The sequence below is a fragment of the Ranitomeya imitator genome, chromosome 8 (assembly GCF_032444005.1).
Source record: "Ranitomeya imitator isolate aRanImi1 chromosome 8, aRanImi1.pri, whole genome shotgun sequence".
NCBI classification, from domain to species: domain Eukaryota; kingdom Metazoa; phylum Chordata; class Amphibia; order Anura; family Dendrobatidae; genus Ranitomeya; species Ranitomeya imitator.
This window is the reverse complement of record NC_091289.1, coordinates 163,673,341-163,693,669: the sequence shown is the minus strand read 5'-3', so window position 1 is coordinate 163,693,669 and position 20,329 is coordinate 163,673,341. Positions and strand designations below refer to the sequence as shown.

The 20,329-nt window shown below is 40.8% G+C and overlaps 1 protein-coding gene across 1 annotated transcript in view; it reads right to left on the bottom strand.

Annotated features, from left to right (window-relative positions):
• The window catches only part of CACNA1E (calcium voltage-gated channel subunit alpha1 E), a 782,868-nt gene that overhangs the window by 91,690 nt on the left and 670,849 nt on the right, over positions 1-20,329 (bottom strand). Inside the window, exons 15-21 of the mRNA XM_069737731.1 lie at positions 17,454-17,566; positions 17,215-17,346; positions 12,686-12,758; positions 12,478-12,595; positions 11,298-11,365; positions 7,327-7,424; positions 256-810 (exon numbers count right to left, since the gene is read on the bottom strand). Coding sequence (XP_069593832.1) covers positions 256-810; positions 7,327-7,424; positions 11,298-11,365; positions 12,478-12,595; positions 12,686-12,758; positions 17,215-17,346; positions 17,454-17,566 — 1,157 coding nt within the window. The remainder of the gene's footprint in view (positions 1-255; positions 811-7,326; positions 7,425-11,297; positions 11,366-12,477; positions 12,596-12,685; positions 12,759-17,214; positions 17,347-17,453; positions 17,567-20,329) is intronic.

The following is a 20,329-nucleotide window of genomic DNA, read 5'->3' as shown; positions in this document are numbered from 1 at the left end:
ATGGGCTAAATGAAAAATGTATGATGTCCATCTTCAGGAGGGCAATTCTAGTGATAAATGAGGATCTCACCCCTTAAACTCCACAGATCGAAACTTATGTCAAAAGTTTTTAAAAACTGCAGTTACACTTCATAAGTCACCTCATATTAAGGCAGATACGATGAGTATCAACACCACATATAATGGAGGAACATTTGAGAGTTCAACAACCATTGACCACTAAATTGGAAAAAATAAGTAAAGTAACTCTAGTACCTCTCATCACAGTGTCTTAAGCAGCTCTTGGGTGGATCCTCTTCAGATCCTTGCACTTCTTTTGCTTCCCCATTGCTTTTTTCCTCCGTGTGTATTTTTGCATCCCCCATATTTTCCTGGCTGTCCCTCGTGCTGTTAGGTGTACTGGACGTTTCGCGACCCTCAGTTCTAACTTTTTTATGACGGCTTCTTCTCTGGCTCTGCCTCCTCCTCATTGCATCTTCAGGAGTTGTACCGTTCTGTTCGGAATTATCAGCATTTCCATGCTTGGATTTCTGTCGCCAGTGCTCCCTAAGATTTCTGTGAGAAGGGCTCTCATCACCATTCATCTGAGTCTCGCTAGGATTTACTCCCAATTTTTCCTCTTGCCCGTCTACTTTTTCTACCGCTGAATCTTCCAATGCTTTAGTCTTACGATATATACTAGAATGAGGGTTCAGAGCGGCCAGCTCCTCGTTCTGAAGAGCTTCCTGACTGGACATCTGTATGTGCCGCCTTAGTTGACTTGTGCGTTGCTCCCAAATAGACATCGTATGCCATTTTCTACGTTCATTACTAGTCAGAGAAAAACAAGGGAATGAAGAATACATTAAGTTACACATCAAACAATTCCTGAGATAACTCCTCTCTTATTCATTCTTTTTCCAGTAACATCACCACTCTTGACTATGGGTTGTGTCTGCAGCTTATCCTCATTCAAGTACATAGATCAGAGGTACAATACCAGACATGAATACATAAACGAGGATAAAATGAAATAAAATCGGTCAAAAGATTTATGCTGCTGGATCTGAGGGTAAAACCAAAAATGACCAAAAATGTACAGAGAACCAAAGTAGTTGCAAAATGGTACAAATTAGCTTTTATTAGTTAATTGAAAAAACATTAATATATCCAACACAATAGGCACAGAGATATATTGATGGGTGAGCCAGCAGGGAAACACCAATAGCAAAATGGCATCAGTCAAAACAATAAGACAGTATATAAAAAATTATGTATATGCCCAAAAGAATATAATGATGATTAGTAAATATATAAAAAATCAAGCATACATAATATATAGACTGAATAGACTGATATAAATTGGAGTACCCAAAGAATGATTTGCTCAAAAGATGGTCAAAAAGGATACAAGCAACAGTAGAAAAAAAATATCAAGTGGCTCACCCACCAAACAGCTGATGAGCATTTCGCAAATTGCTTTGTCAGGGGTCAAAGTATTTGTAGGAACAGGGCATAGAAGGTTTCATAAAAATGATTTCCTTCAAAGAGGGTCAAAAAGGGTACAAGCAACAGTAGTAAAAAAATAGTAAGCGGCTCGCCCACCAAACACCTGATGTGCATTTCCCAAATGCTTTGTCAGGGGTCAAAGTATTTGATGAAGCATTTGTAGGAATAGGGTATAAATGGGTATCGTTATGCAAATAAAAGTTTAGAAACATTGGAAAAGTTGGCATGTATATCATAAAGTAGTGACAGACAACCCAATTAAATTGCTGGATCACTTGCTGAATGTATTTGCCATAAAATCACCCTCATCAGTCTCTGGGTGGCAAGTGTTGTCTTCTATGTCATGATTAATCTTTCTCCCTTAAAGGGAACCTGTCACCCCCAAAATCGAAGATGAGCTAAGCCCACCAGCATCAGAGGCTTATCTACAGCATTCTGTAATGCTGTAGATAAGCCCCCTATGTATCCTGAAAGATGAGAAAAGAGGTTAGATTATACTCACCCAGGGGCAGTCCCAATCCGATGGGTGTCGCGGTCCAGGGCCTCCCATCTTCTTACGATCACGTCCTCTTCTTGTCTTCACGCTGCGGCTCCGTTGCAGGCACACTTTGTCTGCCCTGTTGAGGGCAGAGCAAAGTACTGCAGTGCACAGGTGCCGGGAAAGGTCAGAGAGGCCCAGCACCTGTGCACTGCAGTACTTTGCCCTGCCCTCAAAAGGGCAGACAAAGTATGCCGGAGCCGCAGCGTGAAGACCAGAAGAAGATGTCATCGTAAGAAGATGGGAGGCCCCAGACTGGACCACGACACCCATTAGATCGGGACCGCCCCTGGGTGAGTATAATCTAACCTCTTTTCTCATCTTTCAGGATACATCGGGGGCTTATCTACAGCATTACAGAATGCTGGAGATAAGCCCCTGATGCTGGTGGGCCTAGCTCACCTTCAATTTTGGAGGTGACAGGTTCCCTTTAATGAAGTTTAGCGAGAAAGTTGTCAAGAAGCCACAAGAGGATAGGGGGATCTAGAGCTTTCGAATAGGACGATACAGCAGAGCTCTCCCTGCGGCTAACAAAACGACTACAAGACACCCACTAAGTGACCAGTAATACATCCAGGGACTCTGTCACTATTTTATGCTGCCCTCATATCAAGCAGGATAACCCTAGTGTCAGATTTTGTCCAATTAAGACCTATTACAATGCAACTTATTCTTATACTGTCTGACTATGCATACTGTATGTTACCATATCGGCCTGTTCCTACTAATTATAGTAGTTTTTTATATTTGGACAAAATGTTATAAAAGGCTCGACTAATATGTAGGGTATGAGGATAATTTTAGTATTTGATTTCAGGGTTTCACATGTTTCCAATTACTGGTTAGTTGAGATTTCATGCAAACATTGTGTTATCGTCCTAATCCGTAGGTAATACATGCTGTCACACTGGTAATTACTGATGTTACTGATAAGGCGCTATGTCATTATATGACTCATGATTGTGAATGAACCATTTCATGAGGTTCCTGCAACTACTCGCTGCATTAGGGAAAGCCTAAAAAATCCTCATCAAGTCCATTCACTGGGGATATGCTTTTAATTAAAAATGCATGCAATTATTTTGGCAATAAACATACTGTAACATTCTGTGAATTTACTAATTTACCATAAAATGTAAAAAATACATTACGGATCAGTAAATATTTATATTTTATAAAGGGGTCTGTTTAAGGTTAGAAAAGCATGGCTGCTTCCTCTCTAATAACATCTTCCTTACATGAGAGTGTAAGGAAACAATAAAAGCTACAACTTTTTCTAAAAAAAAAAAGTGCACTTTAATGCTGAGAAAATCCTCAGCTTTCTTGTAGATATCCGCTTAGTAGTTTTAGAGAAATTCATAGATGAAATGTTATGGTTATGAGTTGCAAGTGCAGTGGGCGAGCGCTGCACTTACAGCTCTCCTATCTCCCTATTTCCCGCTTATTGCCAGACTCATTTCTCTGACTGATCAATAACTCATGTTTCGGTGACCTATCAGTAAGCGATAAGAAGCAGGTAGGTGGGCAATAAAGAGGGAGAGAAGCAGGAGAGCTGTAAGTGCAGCGCCCGTCCACTGCACTTACAACTCTTAAGCAGACAATTTCAACTATGGATTTCACAAAAACAGCAAAACTGATTTCTATCACAAATTTGAGAATTTACAACCTCGCCATTAATTAGGGGCATCCAATCCTGATGGCAGGTTCTCTCTAATAATCCAATACATCGCCATGCCAGTGAACTAGGTCAAGACAATAAGTAATGAAATCTCATCAACTGACCACTGAGGCCATAGTTTTTCTGCAGGGTCAGATGACTGATTCCTTCAGGCAGAGATCTCTGATGCAGCAGAGGACTGGATAGACAGAGAAAAATTTATTGTGTTGCTTTTGAACGATCTCTTTACCATGGCAATTTTCGAAAGTCTTGAAGAACCCTTTCAAAAATTACCAATCAGCAATTTATGACATATTGAAGTAGCTGTATAACTATGTGTATGTATACATTTCATGACCAAAATCACTAACGACCTACTTACCGCGAAAGCTAATGGACAATACTCTGTACTCCTCCTTCTAGACCTGTCCTCTGCCTTCGACACGGTTGACCACTGCCTCTTACTACAGATCCTCTCCTCCTTTGGCATCAAAGACCTCGCCCTATCCTGGATCTCCTCATACCTTTCCAACCACACATTCAGAGTCTCCCACTCCCATACTACCTCCTCATCCCACCCTCTCTCTGTTGGAGTCCCCCAAGGCTCTGTTCTAGGACCCCTACTCTTCTCAATCTATACACTTGGCTTTGGACAACTCATAAAGTCCCATGGATTCCAGTACCACTTCTATGCTGATGACACTCAGATCTACCTCTCTGGCCCAGACGTCACCGCTCTGCTGTCCAGAATCCCAGAGTGCCTATCAGCCATATCCTCCTTCTTCTCCTCTCGCTTCCTCAAACTCAATGTGGACAAATCTGAACTCATCATCTTTCCTCCATCCCATAGATCTTCCTTACCTGACCCATCTATCGCAATCAATGACATCATGCTTTCCCCCACACCGGAAGTCTGCTGCCTCGGAGTAACCTTCGACTCTGCCCTGTCCTTCAAACCGCACATCCACGCTCTTTCCACCTCCTGTCGCCTCCAGCTCAAAAATATCTCCAGAATCCGTCCTTTCCTCAACCGTCAATCTACTAAAATGCTTGTGCACGCCCTGATCATCTCCCGCCTTGACTACTGCAACATCCTTTTCTGCGGCCTCCCTGCTAACACCCTCGCACCTCTCCAGTACATTCTTAACTCTGCTGCCCGACTAATTCATCTTTCTCCTCGCTACTCCTCTGCTTCCCCCCTCTGCAAATCTCTTCACTGGCTCCCATTCCCTCAGCGTATTCAGTTCAAATTACTAATACTGACCTTCAAAGCCATCCATAACCTGTCTCCTCCATGTACTGTATCTCTGAACTAATCTCCCGATATCTTCCCTCACGTGATCTTCGGTCCTCCCAAGACCTCCTTCTCTCCTCCACACTTATTCGCTCCTCATCCAACCGCCTCCAAGACTTTTCCCGAATATCCCCCATCCTCTGGAATTCTTTGCCCCAACACGTCCGACTATCATCCACATTCGGATCCTTCAGACGGAACCTGAAAACCCATCCCTTCAGGAAAGCCTACAGCCTGCACTGACACCGCTGTCGCCTCATCACTATCGAAGCTACTGCCTCACCAACACCGGAGCTCTTGCAACCCTCAACCTATTGTCTCCTTCCCCACCATCCTGTAGAATGTAAGCCCGCAAGGGCAGGGTCCTCGCCCCTCTGTACCAGTCTGTCATTGTTAGTTTGTTTACTGTAAATGATATCTGTAATTTATATGTAACCCCTCCTCATGTACAGAACAGCGTGGAATCAATGGTGCTATATAAATAAATAACAATAATAATGTCCCCCCAATAAAATTCTACATTTTTTGTAAAGATCTGATGAGCCAGTCACAAGGAAGCTACTGAAAAAAATATATGCAAAAGAGGCTGGAAGTGCACTGGGGCGTGGCAATTTACTTTAAAGAAGCAGTCCAAGTATGAGGACCCACGCCCAGTACACATCCTGACTTTTTTCACGAGGGATTCCCCTTCATGATCTCAGAATATTGTATTTGAAACTGTGTTTTATAAACCAGACAGTATACAAGCATGTTCAGTAGAAACTGATTTTTTAACAATATTATTTTTGTTATACCTGACAGTTTTTGCATGGTAAAAAGCTCGGACAAATGGTCAACTAAGTGACAATTAGTAGATAAACATATTTGAAAACTTTCACGAAAAAATCTCATGAAGAAGAATTTACATTAATTAGTAAATGCAGCTATGTAACTGGAGATGTGCTAAGGTTACGTCTCTTGACGCTGAAGTGCAGATTGGTGACTGCCACAATGAAGGGGACCGGTCGTCAGTTCCACAGTGGCCAGTTTTTGCACTTATTTTATTCCCTCTACTGTCCTTTGTTATTTTTTACATCCGCCTTATTATTAAAGTGATATGGCCCTTTTTATTTAGTGCTAATTTTTATGGTCTTCCCTAAAAGGATGTGTCTAAAAGTAATAAAGGCACGCCCCCGAGGATCCTGTGAGCCACACCCCTTTCATAATCTCTAGAACCATATGGTGGATTTCAGAAAAACAAAAAAACGGAATCAACGAGGAAGAAGTGAAAACAAAATAAGAGCAAAAACTGATCACTTTTGACCTGGTGACAAAGCCTTAAAGTACTGAAAATATAGATATTATAATTTTTCTAGGTCATGGAGCAGATGACAACCTTCAAAAAGTGCAAGTAATAAGACCCTGAATCATATACAGGGTGGGCCATTTATATGAATACACCTAAACAAAATGGGAATGGTTGGTGACATCAACTTCCTGTTTGTGGCCCATTAGTATATGGGAGGGGAAAACGTTTCAAGATGGGTGGTGACCATGATGGCCATTTTGAAGTCGGCCATTTTGGATCCAACTTTATAAATGGCCCACCCAGGTGTATCTATATAAATGGCCCACCCTGTATATAGAGATGTTTTAAAGGGAATCAGTCCCAAGGTTTTTGTCACCTAATCTGAGAGCAGCATAATGTAGAGACAGAGACCCTGATTCCAGTGATGTGTCTCCCACTGGGATAATTGTTGTAGTCTTTATAAAATCACTATTTTATCTACAGCAAATTATCACTCGAGGACTAGTAAATATGCTGCCAGGTAGTCCTCCATATTAATAGGCTCTTTATAACCTCGCCCCCACCACTGATTGGCAGCCTTTATACAAAAATCTGCCATTCAGGAGTGGGCAGGGTTATAAAGGGCTCAGTATTTCAAGCTCTGCTTGATCTGCAGCGGATCTCAGATGGGGATAGCAAAAACCGGGTGACAAATCCCCTTTAAAGGTCTTAAAAAGGTTTCTAGTAAGCTGCAGGAGGAGCTAAGGGGAAGGTCAGGGTAAGAGTCCTGCATGAATAATCTTAAAGTCCTCTTGGACACAAAAGAAGATACCAACATTATAAATGGCACATGGTAAATGGGGACTCTCATACAGGTATCATACTATAATGGGGCATAGGAGCTTTCAGTTACACTTCTGGTGGGTCGAATGGATGTTCTCGGTAACCACTTTTTAATTATAGTGTGGAGGGTACAGAGGAGATTTGCATATTAGAAAAAATACAAGTATGCAGTGAAATCATTATGCACAATATTAAAAGGTGACATGACAAACAACATATGCAGTTTATAACTAACTCACTCAACAGATGATGCATTAGGTGCAGACATAGGGCTGACCTCCTTGGCTTTTTGAAGGGCATGTTTCTGGTTAAAGGCCTCCTCTTCTTCCTGCTCATCCTATGGAAAATCAAATCATGGTGGGCACTGAGATTGTAGTGAGAGGGTCCTAAAATGCGATGACCCCCTCCCTTGTACTAGTCCGGTTCAGGATTGTCAGCATATAATCATATACATCTCGTAATGTAGCCAAGGCATTAGTTGGTTCAGCCAAACCTATATACCAATCCAGGGTTACACTATACCAGTACCTCCATAAAGCTCTCACTTCTGCAGATCCTTCTCTCCTAGACTTGGTCATGGATGTGAATTGCCCGGTTCTCCCTTCCTGATGTTTATTCTGGTCGTTTTTATGTTTGTTTTGCTATTTTTGTATGGTGATAACTTTTTGGGATGAGGTGGCACTGGAGGGTAACTTGAACAGCGGGCGTCTGGTAGTTCCATAACGCTTCTTGCCCCGTTTCAGTATTACAAATTACCTTGTTTATTATAAAACAGATATTTTCTGGAACTGACCTCCACCCACCAAAGATAGTGGTGGACCCATTCCTTAGTATTATGCCCGAAGGTTACATAATGTAAAGGGGATGCGCTTTGGGGGAATCACTACAATCTAAGGAATTTAGCCTTCTTATACCACACCCAGTACTTTCAGAAACTCTCACAGTTCCACCTCTCGTAGCCTCGGTCCCAGATGTGAATTGTCCACCTCTACTTACCTGATGTATGTCCCAGTTGTGTTTATGCTTATTTTGTTGCTTTCTTTTCTATGGTAATAATCTTTTTGAGATGACGCAGCACCGGAGGTTGACTTGAACACCGGGTGTCTGGTAGTTGCATAACGCTTCTTGCCCCTTTTCAGTATCACAAATTACCTTGTTTGTTATAAAACAGATATTTTCTGGAACTGACCTAAACCCACTAGAGATAGTGGTGGTCCCGTTCCTTAGTATTATGCCCGAAGGTTACATAATGTAAAGGGGATGCGCTTTGGGGGAATCACTACAATTTAAGGAATTTAGCCTTCTTATACCACACCCAGTACTTTGAGAATCTCTCACAGTTCCACCTCTCGTAGCCGCAGTCCCAGATGTGAATTGTCCACCTCTACTTACCTGATGTCTACCCAGTGGTGTTCATGTTTGTTTTGTTGTTTTCTTTTCTGTGCTGTTAATCTTTTTGAGATGACGCAGCACCGGAGGCGACTTGAACACCAGGCATTTGGTAGTTGCATAACGCTTCTTGCCTGATTTCAGTATTAAAAATTACCTTGTTTGTTATAAAACAGATATTTTCTAGAACTGGCCTATACCCACTAGAGATAGTGGTGGTCCCGTTCCTTAATACTATGCCCGAAGGTTACATAATGTAAAGGGGATGCGCTTTGGGGGAATCACTACAATCTAAGGAATTTAGCCTTCTTCTTATACCACACCCAGTACTTTCAGAAACTCTCACAGTTCCACCTCTCGTAGCCGCGGTCCCACATGTGAATTGTCCACCTCTACTTACCTGATGGTGTTTATGTTTATTTTGTTGTTTTCTTTTCTGTGCTGTTAATCTTTTTGAGATAACGCAGCACCGGAGGCGACTTGAACACCAGGCATTTGGTAGTTGCATAACGCTTATTGCCTGATTTCAGTATTAAAAATTACCTTGTTTGTTATAAAACAGATATTTTCTAGAACTGGCCTATACCCACTAGAGATAGTGGTGGTCCCGTTCCTTAATACTATGCCTGAAGGTTACATAATGTAAAGGGGATGCGTTTTGGGGGAATCACTACAATCTAAGGAATTTAGCCTTCTTATACCACACCCAGTACTTTCAGAAACTCACAGTTCCACCTCTCGTAGCCGCGGTCCCACATGTGAATTGTCCAGCTCTACTTACCTGATGGTGTCCATGTTTATTTTGTTGTTTTCTTTTCTATGGTGATAATCTTTTTGAGATGAGGCGGCACCGGAGGCTGACTTGCATGAGGACGTCTGGCAGTTGCATAACGCTTCTTGCCCCATTTCAGTATCACAAATTGCCTTTTTTGTTATGAAGCAGATATTTTCTGGAACTGACCTCCACCCACTAGAGATAGTGGTGGTCCCGTTCCTTATTATTATGTTGGGAGGTTACACAGTGTAAAAGGGATGTATTTTAGGGGTGTCACGGCAGTCTAAGGAATCATTTACTTGTCTAATGTTCCGCTAAATGTTCTTAAATTTCCTTCCTTCTTATCCATCTTGTGAACATTTCATATAAACATAACACAAGAATATTACACAAGAGCCACGTAATCGCTATATGCAAATGTATATATTGGAAAGCCTTAAAGGGGGTCTCCAGCCTCATAAGTTTTGAAATCAGCCTTTAAAAAAAATTGTACTGAACTTTCAAATACCTAAACTCGTCTAGGAAAACAGTCCTGTCGTTGATTACACCACTCCATTGATGACGTACAATTTCGATCTGTCTGCAGCAGCCAATCACTGGCCTCATTTATGATGTAATGGTCATGTCATTGATTTGGCCACTGATTGGCTGCTGTGCTCACATGACAGGATGGCACACCATTGGAGCAGAGTAAACCAAAAACTTGCAAAAGATGGAAGAGAAAAAAACATTTTTTTTAAAACTCAAACTAAAGTAGTTTTCCACCTTCGGGGACATTTCTTTTACTTAGGCTACGTTCACACTAGCGTTGCGCCGCCCTGCGTCGGCGACGCAACGCGCGACGCACGGAAAAACGCGCGCAAACGCGCGCAAAAACGCGCGCGTTTTGCGACGCGTGTGTCGTTTTTTGACGAAATCGGACGCAAGAAAAATGCAACTTGTAGCGTTTTCTTGCGTCCGACGCTAGCGTCTAAAACGACGCACGTGTCGGAAAACGCGTGCAAAAAGACGCACGCGTCCCCTATGTTAAACATAGGGGCGCGTCGCCGCTGCGTCGCCGCTGCGTCGCCGACGCAACAGCGACGCGACGCCAATGTGAACGTAGCCTTAGATGCATGTATTTGAGGCTAAAAATTTATTTTTTTAATTTTTATTTTTCTAAATGGGTTTATTTAAAGAAAAATTGCTCAGGTTTCCATCTATAGCCACTGTGTTGCAATATCTACTGCTGGCTGCAGAATGAGTTAACTGTGAATCCAATAGCGAGCTCTGTCTGATGGCCCAACAGGGACGTTGTAACTTTTATTTGCCTTTATTTGCGACCACAGACCACATCTAAATTGAATGCACAGGGAAACAAAAAGCCTGTAAAAGCAAAATGGTGCTAGTTTTCCTAATAGTACCCAATCGGAATGGAAAAATGATTTTTAGCCTCAAATACATGAATTTAAAGAGAATCTGTCAGCAGATTTTTGCTATGTAATCTGAGAGGAGAATGATGTAAGGACAGACACCCTGATTCAAACTATGTGTCGCTTATTAGGCTGTGGGCTGATATTTCAACACAATCAGTGTTTTATTAACAGGAAATTATCACTACAGGACTGGCTGCCACGTGCATCCTAGTCCTCCTGCTCTTTGTAATCCCATCCCATCACTGACTGGCAGCTTTATGTTCACAAAAAGCAGCCAATCAGTGGTGTGGGCGGAGTTACACAGTGCTCAGCATTCCGAGCTGTGCTAGATCTGCAGCAGAGAAAACTGTGATTGTATCACAGCTGCTGCACCCAGTAAACTAAATTATACATCACTGGAATCAGAGTCTCTGCCCCTACATCATGCTGCTCTCAGATGGGGTAGAAAAACCCTGGTGACAGATTCCCTTTAAGTAAAATTAAAAGTCCTTAGAGGTGAACAACTATCATTTTATGAGGTTGGAAATCCTTTTTAGGCTTATTTTACTGAATTCTATACTTTTATATGTTTTCTAGCAATGTGTTAAATGCAGAAACTTAGTGTCTCTTCTGGCTGGTAATGACCACTTACCTTGGTCAGCTCCTGCGCATTGGCCAGATTATCCACAGCAATGGCAAGAAATACATTAAGAAGAGTGTCTGGTAGAGTTAAGGATCGGATACTATAATTAGGAATTAAATAATAATAATAATAATAAATTGGTAATTTTACATTAGATCCACCTTTTAAAGGGTCAGCCAAGTGCAGCTGTCATGCTATATCCCAGGACCCCCCCACCCCCAGGACCACCATACAGCCAGCAGGCCGCATTACTAGCAGCTGCTATTATTGTTATACTGATGCGACCCGTAAATCGATCGATTTGCCTCATCAGTGACTGCACTTATTAGAGGCAATTTATTTGCACTCGTAAAAAGCCAATGAGATAAAACTTTTATCTCCTTTATCACTAAGTATTCCTGAAGTTTGCTTTTATAAACACTTTTTCTCCGTTCACACAATTTTTTCGCTTTCACATGTGATGAAACATGTGAAAAGGCTTGGGAAAAAAAAGAAGTGTTTTTAAATAATTTACTGATGGTGATAATTAAAGGAAACCACAAAAAAGAGGAAATGATGAATATGTATGTTTGCTCTGTTATCATCTGTGGGGTATTGTCAAGATGAAGATGAGAGACACCAGACCCAACAATGCAGACGAACTGAAGGCTGCTATCAAAGCAACCTGGGCTTCCATAACCCCTCAGCAGTGCCACAGACTGATCGCCTCCATGCCTCGCCGCATTGATGCAGTAATTGATGCAAAATGAGCCCTGACCAAGTATTGAGTGCATTTACTGAACATACATTTCAGTAGGCCAACATTTCGGATTTTGAAATCATTTTTCAAGCTGGTGTTATAAAGTATTCTAATTTACTGAGATAATGACTTCTGGGCTTTCATTGGCTGTAAGCCATAATCATCAACATTAACAGAAATAAACACTTGAAATAGATCACTCTGTGTGTAATGACTCTATATAATAAATGAATTTCACTTTTTGTATTGAAGAACTGAAATAAATGAACTTTTTGATGATATTCTTATTTAGTTAGAAGCACTTGTATGTTTGATCATCTGTTTGTGTAAGATGTCTTTAAAATGTTTACAATATATGTTGCTCTGCACATAATTTGTATTTTCTAGGCCTTTGTAGAAACTATTTATCTTGTGGATTAACTAAAAAGTCATCAGCAATAATTAGGATACAGTTGCCAAACAGTGTGAGAACGATGAAGTAAATGGAAGACCACATGCCAGAGCTGACTCCACCCTGCGAGCGGATCCCATTGTACATCACCTCATTCCAGTCTTCTCCAGTTAAAATCTGAATGAACGACAAATAAGCGAGGAGTAGATTAAGCTTTCTAGTGGATGAAGACGTATGTTTTATTGAGAAATAGAATATTATCATTACCTGAAAGACAGTCATGATGGCTGCAGGAAATGTATCAAAATTTGCCGAAGGGGTGCCATCATTAAAATTAAATCTGCAAAAAAATAGACGACAAAATAAATACTAAACATCAGTGTAAGGTACACATTGTTTGAAAAAAAAAAAAGCATAACCACCATCCCTGGGTCCTACAACCGTTTTCTGTCGCTGCTCAGGTCTCAGTGTTTGGCTGCAGCGATGACGTCATGTTGGCAGCTCGCTCCGCTGCTGTAGCTAATCACTGAGCTCAGTGGCTCTGCCAAGGTAGACATAAGGAGTCGCTAAGGTCAGTGATTGGCTGCAGCGGTGATGCAGGCTATCAACATGCCGTCACCACTGCAGCCAAAATACAGGGACTGGAGCAGCGGCAGACAGCCATTGTCCTCCATAGTACCTACTATGCAAAGGTGTAACTACAGGGTGGGCCATTTATATGGATATACCTGGGTGGGCCATTTATAAAGTTGTATAAAAAAATGGCTGACTTCAAAATGGCCGCCATGGTCAGCACCCATCTTGAAAAGTTCCCCCCCCCCCCATATACTAACGTGCCACAAACAGGAAGTTGATATCACCAACCATTCCCATTTTTATTTATGCCATATAATTGGTCCACCCTGTATAATAGGTGCAGGAGTTGCAATCGCACCCGAGCCCTGGAACCTATGGGGCCCAAAAGGTCCTGTTGGCCCATATGAAAAGACCAATATTACTGAAGATTTGCAATAATTGAGACCCCGTTGAAGCTTTTCCATTACGACATCGCTACTACTATGTTTGATATTTTAGGTATTTTGCCACTTTTGGGGGTCTAGTTTCCTTAAAGCGGACAACCCCTTTAACACCTGAAATAAAAAATTCACTGTGAAATAAGAGTACCCTAATTGGATTTGCTCTCATCTGTCAATTTCCACCAAGACTCAGGTGACATTTTTCATTACTTGTAAAGGTGCAAATTTACTGTGGGGGCAATTCAAAAGTACGGGCACAAGAAAGATGCCGGCGGGATCTATAACAGATGCATGATGTAATATTTACATTATTTTAATTAGCTTTACTGTTCAAAGGATTCTACAGAACGACACTGTGTCTGGATGCAGAGAGAACGAATTGGAAGCTAAAAGACAAAAGTGAACGCGCGTACTGTGTTCACCTTGTCATTGACTCAAATACACAGCGTGACATGGCGTTATGGTGTGAGAATTATAAAGGTTTCATAAAAACATATATAAAATTTAGCCTTAATGTCATATTTAAAATTTTTTACATTTTAGGTTCTTTGCGCACCTTTAGATCAAATTGTGTGAGCCCATCTGCCACAACAAGTAGACCTCACTCAGATGGGTCTCCAAAGTATATATTATACTGGTGTAATAGAAAACTAATCACTCTCTCTTGGGTTAAAGCCTTCATAATAAATTCAGGAAAGAAAGGATCCAGTTATGCAGGCGTCGCAGCACCTGCGCTTGTTCCTGTACCCGTGTTCTTGTGTGGATCTTTGTGAAATCCATGAGAATGGTATGAAGTGGGAAATAAATTGGTGAAAAATAAGGGCACTGTGGATGACAGTGGTTGTCTTTTCTATTGTTACATTGTGGCTAGTTTGGAGGACACACTGGGATATTATCGCTGTTCTTGTACGTTTTTCCTGGAAAGTGGGATGCGGGGGCGCTGCGGCTGATGTGAAGGTGTTGTTGAATACAGTAAAGGTAATGGCAGATAAAGTCCATAGAGGAGCTTTCCAGCATCCACAAAGATGATAGAATAAAAATGAACTTTGAATAAATCATGATAAAAAAGTGATACAAATGTCCATAATTAAACAAAGGCTCCTAAATTCTCACACGTTTTGGATCACATGGATCCCTATTCAGTCAGACTATGTATCCATGTGATCTGAAACGCATAAGAATTCAGGAGCCTTTTAATGATTTATTGAAATTAGATTTTTATTCTATCCTTTTTTTCACATGCTGGAAATTTCCTCTTTTGACTTTATCCTATATTTATCCGAGAATCGGATCATGGCTTGTTTTTCTTTTGTGCACCATTATTGTGGTTCCTCAACGTGCTGGCAGGATGATCTCCACAGATTTCCTTGGGATGATGACCTGTTTTCTCTATTTTTTCTCTTTTTTTTGCTACAGATAATGACACTGTGGTTAGCACTGTTTTGGGTGTTGAGTAGAACACTTGGAAAACAGTTATCACCGGGTGTTACATTTGTGGAAATCAGTTCACTGGGTGAGGCGTGGGGGGTAAAAGGCATGAGATACAAAGAGTTGCTGTCAGGACACAGCTGTCAGGTGACCCGGGACCAGAGGCTCCTTCCCTGTCCCTAACACTAGGGGGTGCTCTAGCTCGTCCTACTCCCAGAGATACTTCTGAAGGTGAAGATGCCGGGGCCTCCGCCCTTGCCTTATCTACAGAGTTAGCCCTCCATCTGTTCTCTTCCCCCACCCAGAGAAAAGGGGGCTCTACTGTACACCAACCCGACAAACAAAGCAACACAGACAAGGGTTAACAGAAAACTCCAGGCATACAAAATATTCACTCACATATAACAGAGGAATGCACCAGGGTGTGAACATAGAGCAATAAACCTAAACAGAGAAGGATAAGGAATTGCCACACACACACAAACCAAGCAACAGTCACTAATAACTCCTACAACTCTCCTTCTCATATGAACCCCTCTCCTTCCATTAGCCATGCAGCGAATGCTAGCTCTGACAAGGATTTGTAACAGAGCCAAGATTATAAAAGGGGAAAGGAGTGGCTAACCGAGCTCAGCTGTGAGCACAGGGGCTTCCCACATGGCCGATTAACCCCTGTTCTGCCAGAAGAAATAAACACATTTAAAATGAAGGACAAATGCTACTTCTCAGCACCTGAGTAGGAGCAATCAAACGCTGCGGTCTTCTGGCTCCACACTGTCGCGGTAATCCCGTGACAGTTACAGCACTTAAAGAGTTTTTTAGCAAATTTCCATCTTGTGTCACGTTCTTCATACTGTGTATATTCAGTGTTATGCACCTATTAGCTGGATGTAAGTAACATGACACAACTCCACCGACATCGAAAATACATTTGTTTCTCAGACAGTAGTAGTAGTATTGAAACCGGACTTACGAAAGGATCTCTATCAAGCCGTGTCCCATAAAGCCTAATGCCAGTCTGCGGTTCTATACATTTCCTTTTCCCTATGTATTTACACTGTAATGTTCCTGTCTCCTTATATTAAGGCGCTTTATCATCCCCAGTGTAAGCAGTGTTTACAGTATCCTCACATTTTCTGCAATGGATCTGATCAATATTACAGTTATTCATCAGTATAATTGGCGCTGGGCTCAATCAGCATGACATAGTGAACTGTACCAGGGTCCGATGGGATCCTGGACGCAATGTTTCTGTGATCTTGACATTTTTCTACCTAATAATGGTGCGCTCTTAACCCTTCCAGGCAACTTACAAAGCCTAAGGCATTTTATGTCTTAAAAGGAAAGGTAAGCTATAGTCTTTATGCAGCAAACAGCACATTTTAGAATAGCATAATAAAAGCTTTGGTTAACATAAACATGCCGAAAAGCATATTTTTTTGCTTTTCTCAGCTCCCACCCACAAGTTAAAATTGCATTTTCGAAAGGGTGGTTCCTCTTTAACAACATTCTGCCAGCACTACAGGTGCTGAGACTTTCTTCCCTTACCTATATGCACTGCACCTGTCATTATCCATTAATGGAAATCCCTCCTCTCCATTATGTCTGAATTTAGTTTGGCATGGATTAAACCTAACAACAGGCAGTTGGCAGCAAGTCAGACAGAAGGGAGACACCTAGTGGTTGGCACATATTGAGTCATTTTTCAAGGGAAGACAACAATTTTTAAATAAAGTGATTTAAAGATTGTCCATTTGCCATATTATCTATCAATTATCACATTTTCCGCGGGTACAGGGACTACATAAAGTGGATGTGTCATCAGATTTCACAATACAAAGTGCATACAATATTAATAGAATTAATGTATATAGATATATTTTTAAGTTCCCCTGGCTACTTTTAAAGTACCATACTCATTTAATTTGAAGTTTGTGTAGTACAGCTGTTCAATTAAGAATTTTCAGAAAAAGTACACCTGCATCATCAGGTCTAAGACACCTATATGTCTTGAACGTGCTGGTGTACTTTCTCTGAAAATCCATATTAGCATGGCAGTACTGCATAAACCTCAATTTAAATGAGTATTTTAATAGTAGCCAGGGAAACTTTAAAAAATATATATCTATTTACATTAATTCTGATGTGGATTTTCAAAAGTAAATATACCAGCCTCAAAAGGTTTAAAAGATTTTATTTTGTAATATATTGTGAAATCTGGTGACATTTCAACTTTAACACCTCCTGCCCAGGGATGAACAAGGACTTTAGGTACTGCCGTCTAGTACTTTATTATGGAGTTTTCGGTCACTATAAGCAATGCTTTAATACCTCACTCATACAGCATCCTACCTGCCACCGTACAGCTGCATCCCCAGGAGCGCAAACACGACAATGAAAAGGAAAAGGAGGAAGAGCAGGCTGATAATGGACTTCATGGAATTCATCAAAGACACCACCAAGTTCCTCAAAGAGGCCCAGTATCTGGGGAAGCACACAAGGATCTACCATTAACCTATGCATCAAATAATACAACAAAAATGTAAGATATTGAATGAGACATAGAAAAAAAAACACCAAATTGCACTTACTTGGTTACTTTGAAGATCCTTAAAAGACGCAGAGCTCTCATGACACTGATTCCAAAAGATGTTCCAGGCCGAAATATAGCCCAAATGACTTCAAAAATACTTCCTATGGTGACCTACATGAGACAAATATATCCAAATTGGCTCAATATAATGTTAAAGGGGTATCCCCATCTCCAAGATCCTATCCAATATGTAGTAAGTGTAATAATACTAATATCAGCAAATACCTCCAGTTGAAAACATAGTATAGTTCTTCTGATTAGCTATGTTGCTTACCCCATGTGCAAGGAATTGCAGTAGCTTAGGTATCCATGGTTACAACCACTAACAACTAGCTGATTGTTACTATATGAGTGGTTGTAACCATGGATACCTAAGCTACTGCAATGTCCTGCACATAAGCAACATAACTAATCAGAAGAACTATACTACATTTCTAATTGAAGGTATTTGCTAATATTAGTAATACTACACCTGCTGCTACATATGGGGTAGGATCTTGGAGATGGGAATACCCCTTTAATTGCAGATATCTATATAGAAAGTTTGTATTAAATTGGAGTTAGTAGTAGATATTTTACAAATATTTGTAAGGAGATAAACTGCTGACCACTGCAGTTAAAAGCCCCTTAAGCCCATTAGATAACTGTCATCTGAATGGTCTTTTGGCAGGCAGAGCCATCTCCCCGAATTACCCATACATAAGAATGCCTGGCAGAACATTCATATGTACGTTATAAGAGAATTCTTGCCAGTTTCCTCTGGGGGTCTTAAAAAAGTCAAATTAATGCACAAGGGCTGGCAGCATTTGAAAGTTGACTACATTAGTATTGAAAGATAGGAGACAAAAAGAGCGCAAATAGGGTCTTATCCCCAGGATTGTTCCTGATCAATTGTGAGAGAACTGCTCACCTGGTAGTACACAGTACAAGCGTGTAGTTGTCAGCTGCTGCAGATCCACAGGTCGGCGCTGCGACCTCTCAGAACCGTTATAATAGATGAAATGTGGATTACATCCGCGCTGCTGCGACAAATAATAGATCCAGATATACTTGTAAGATGTTCGGGTGGTTTATTCAACGCGTTTCGAAGCTCATGGCTTCTTCTTCAGGAAGTTTCCACACAGAGATATCAATTATTTATTGATATTTGATATATTTGATATCTCTGTGTGGAAACTTCCTGAAGAAGAAGCCATGAGCTTCGAAACGCGTTGAATAAACCACCCGAACATCTTACAAGTATATCTGGATCTATTATTTGTCGCAGCAGCGCGGATGTAATCCACATTTCATCTATTATAAAAGTTGACTACATGTTACCCCTTCCAGCTTTGGCCATTTTTTTGTTCTTTTTTTTGTGCTTTAGGTTGTCTTTTTTGTGCTTTAGGTTGATCATTGTTGTTTTTTTAGAGACATACATTTATTATTTTTACATTGAAACATGTATAGGTTGATTTGATATTTTGATTTGAGACCATTTAACTTACAATATTGTGTAGTGAAACCCCCCCCCCAAAAAAAATTGGTTTTAATGGAAAGTAGTATTTACATCATTCACTGTGTAGTAAAAATGAAAAGAAAACTTTATTCTTTGGGCAATTATTACAACATTATCATATATATATATATATATATATATATATAGATATATATATATATATCTATATATATATATATATATATATATATATACACAGCATATATATATGTAGTTGTGTGAAAAAATGTTTGCCCCCTTCCTGATTTCCTATTGTTTTGCATGTTGTCACACTTAAAAGTTTCAGATCATCAAACAAATATAAATATTAAATAAAGATAAACAGGTACACTTAAAAAGCAGTTTGAATGAAGGTCTTTATTATTAAGGGAAAAAGAAATCCAAACCGACAGGACCCTGTGTGAAAAAGTGATTGACCCCTAAACCTAATAACTGGTTGGGCCACCCTTAGCAGCAACAACTGCAATTGAGCGTTTGCGATAACAGGCAATTAGTCTTTTACAATGCTTTGGAGGAATTTTGTCCCAATCATCTTTGCAGGATTGTTGTAATTCAGTCACATTGGAGGATTTCCGAGCAAGAACTGCTTTTTAAGGTCATGCCACAGCATCTCAATCGGACCTTGACTAGGCCACTCCAAAGTCTTAATTTTGTTTTTCTTATGCCATTCAAAGGTAGACTTGCAAGTGCTTTTCAGCATTACCACCACCATATTTTACTGTTGGTATGATGTTCCCTTTCTAAAATGCTGTATTACTTCAACGCCTGATGTAATGGGACATACACCTTCCAAAAAGTTATAATTTTGCCTTGTGAGTCCAGAGTATTCTCCCAAAAGTCTAGGGGATCATCAAGATGTTTTTCTGGCAAAACTGAGACGAGCCATTATGCTCTTATTGCTCAGCAGTGGTTTTCGTCTTGGAACTCTGGCCATTTTTGCCCAGTCTCTTTCTTATGGTAGAGTCATGAACACTGACCTTAACTGAGGCAAGTGAGACCTGCAGTACTTTGGATGTTGTTGTGGGGTCTTTTGTGATCTCTCGGAAGAGTAATTTTGGTTGCCTGGCCACTCCTGAGAAGATTCACCACTGATCCATGTTTTTGCCATTTGTGGATAATGGCTCTCACTGTGATTCGCTTGAGTCCCAAAGCTTTAGAAATAGCTTTATAATGGAGTGCCGCATAGGGCCATGGGGTACTCGGTACCGAGTCCGACACGGCAGTTCTTAAAGAGGAAAGTCACGGCAGCAATGACCCGGTCTGTGGCCCTGGGCGTCCATGTAAAAATGATGAAATAAAGGGGAAAAGTTTATAAGAGAATTGGGAAATTGCTCGTGACACCACCCATGGTGTTCAGCAATGAGATGGTGGCCGAT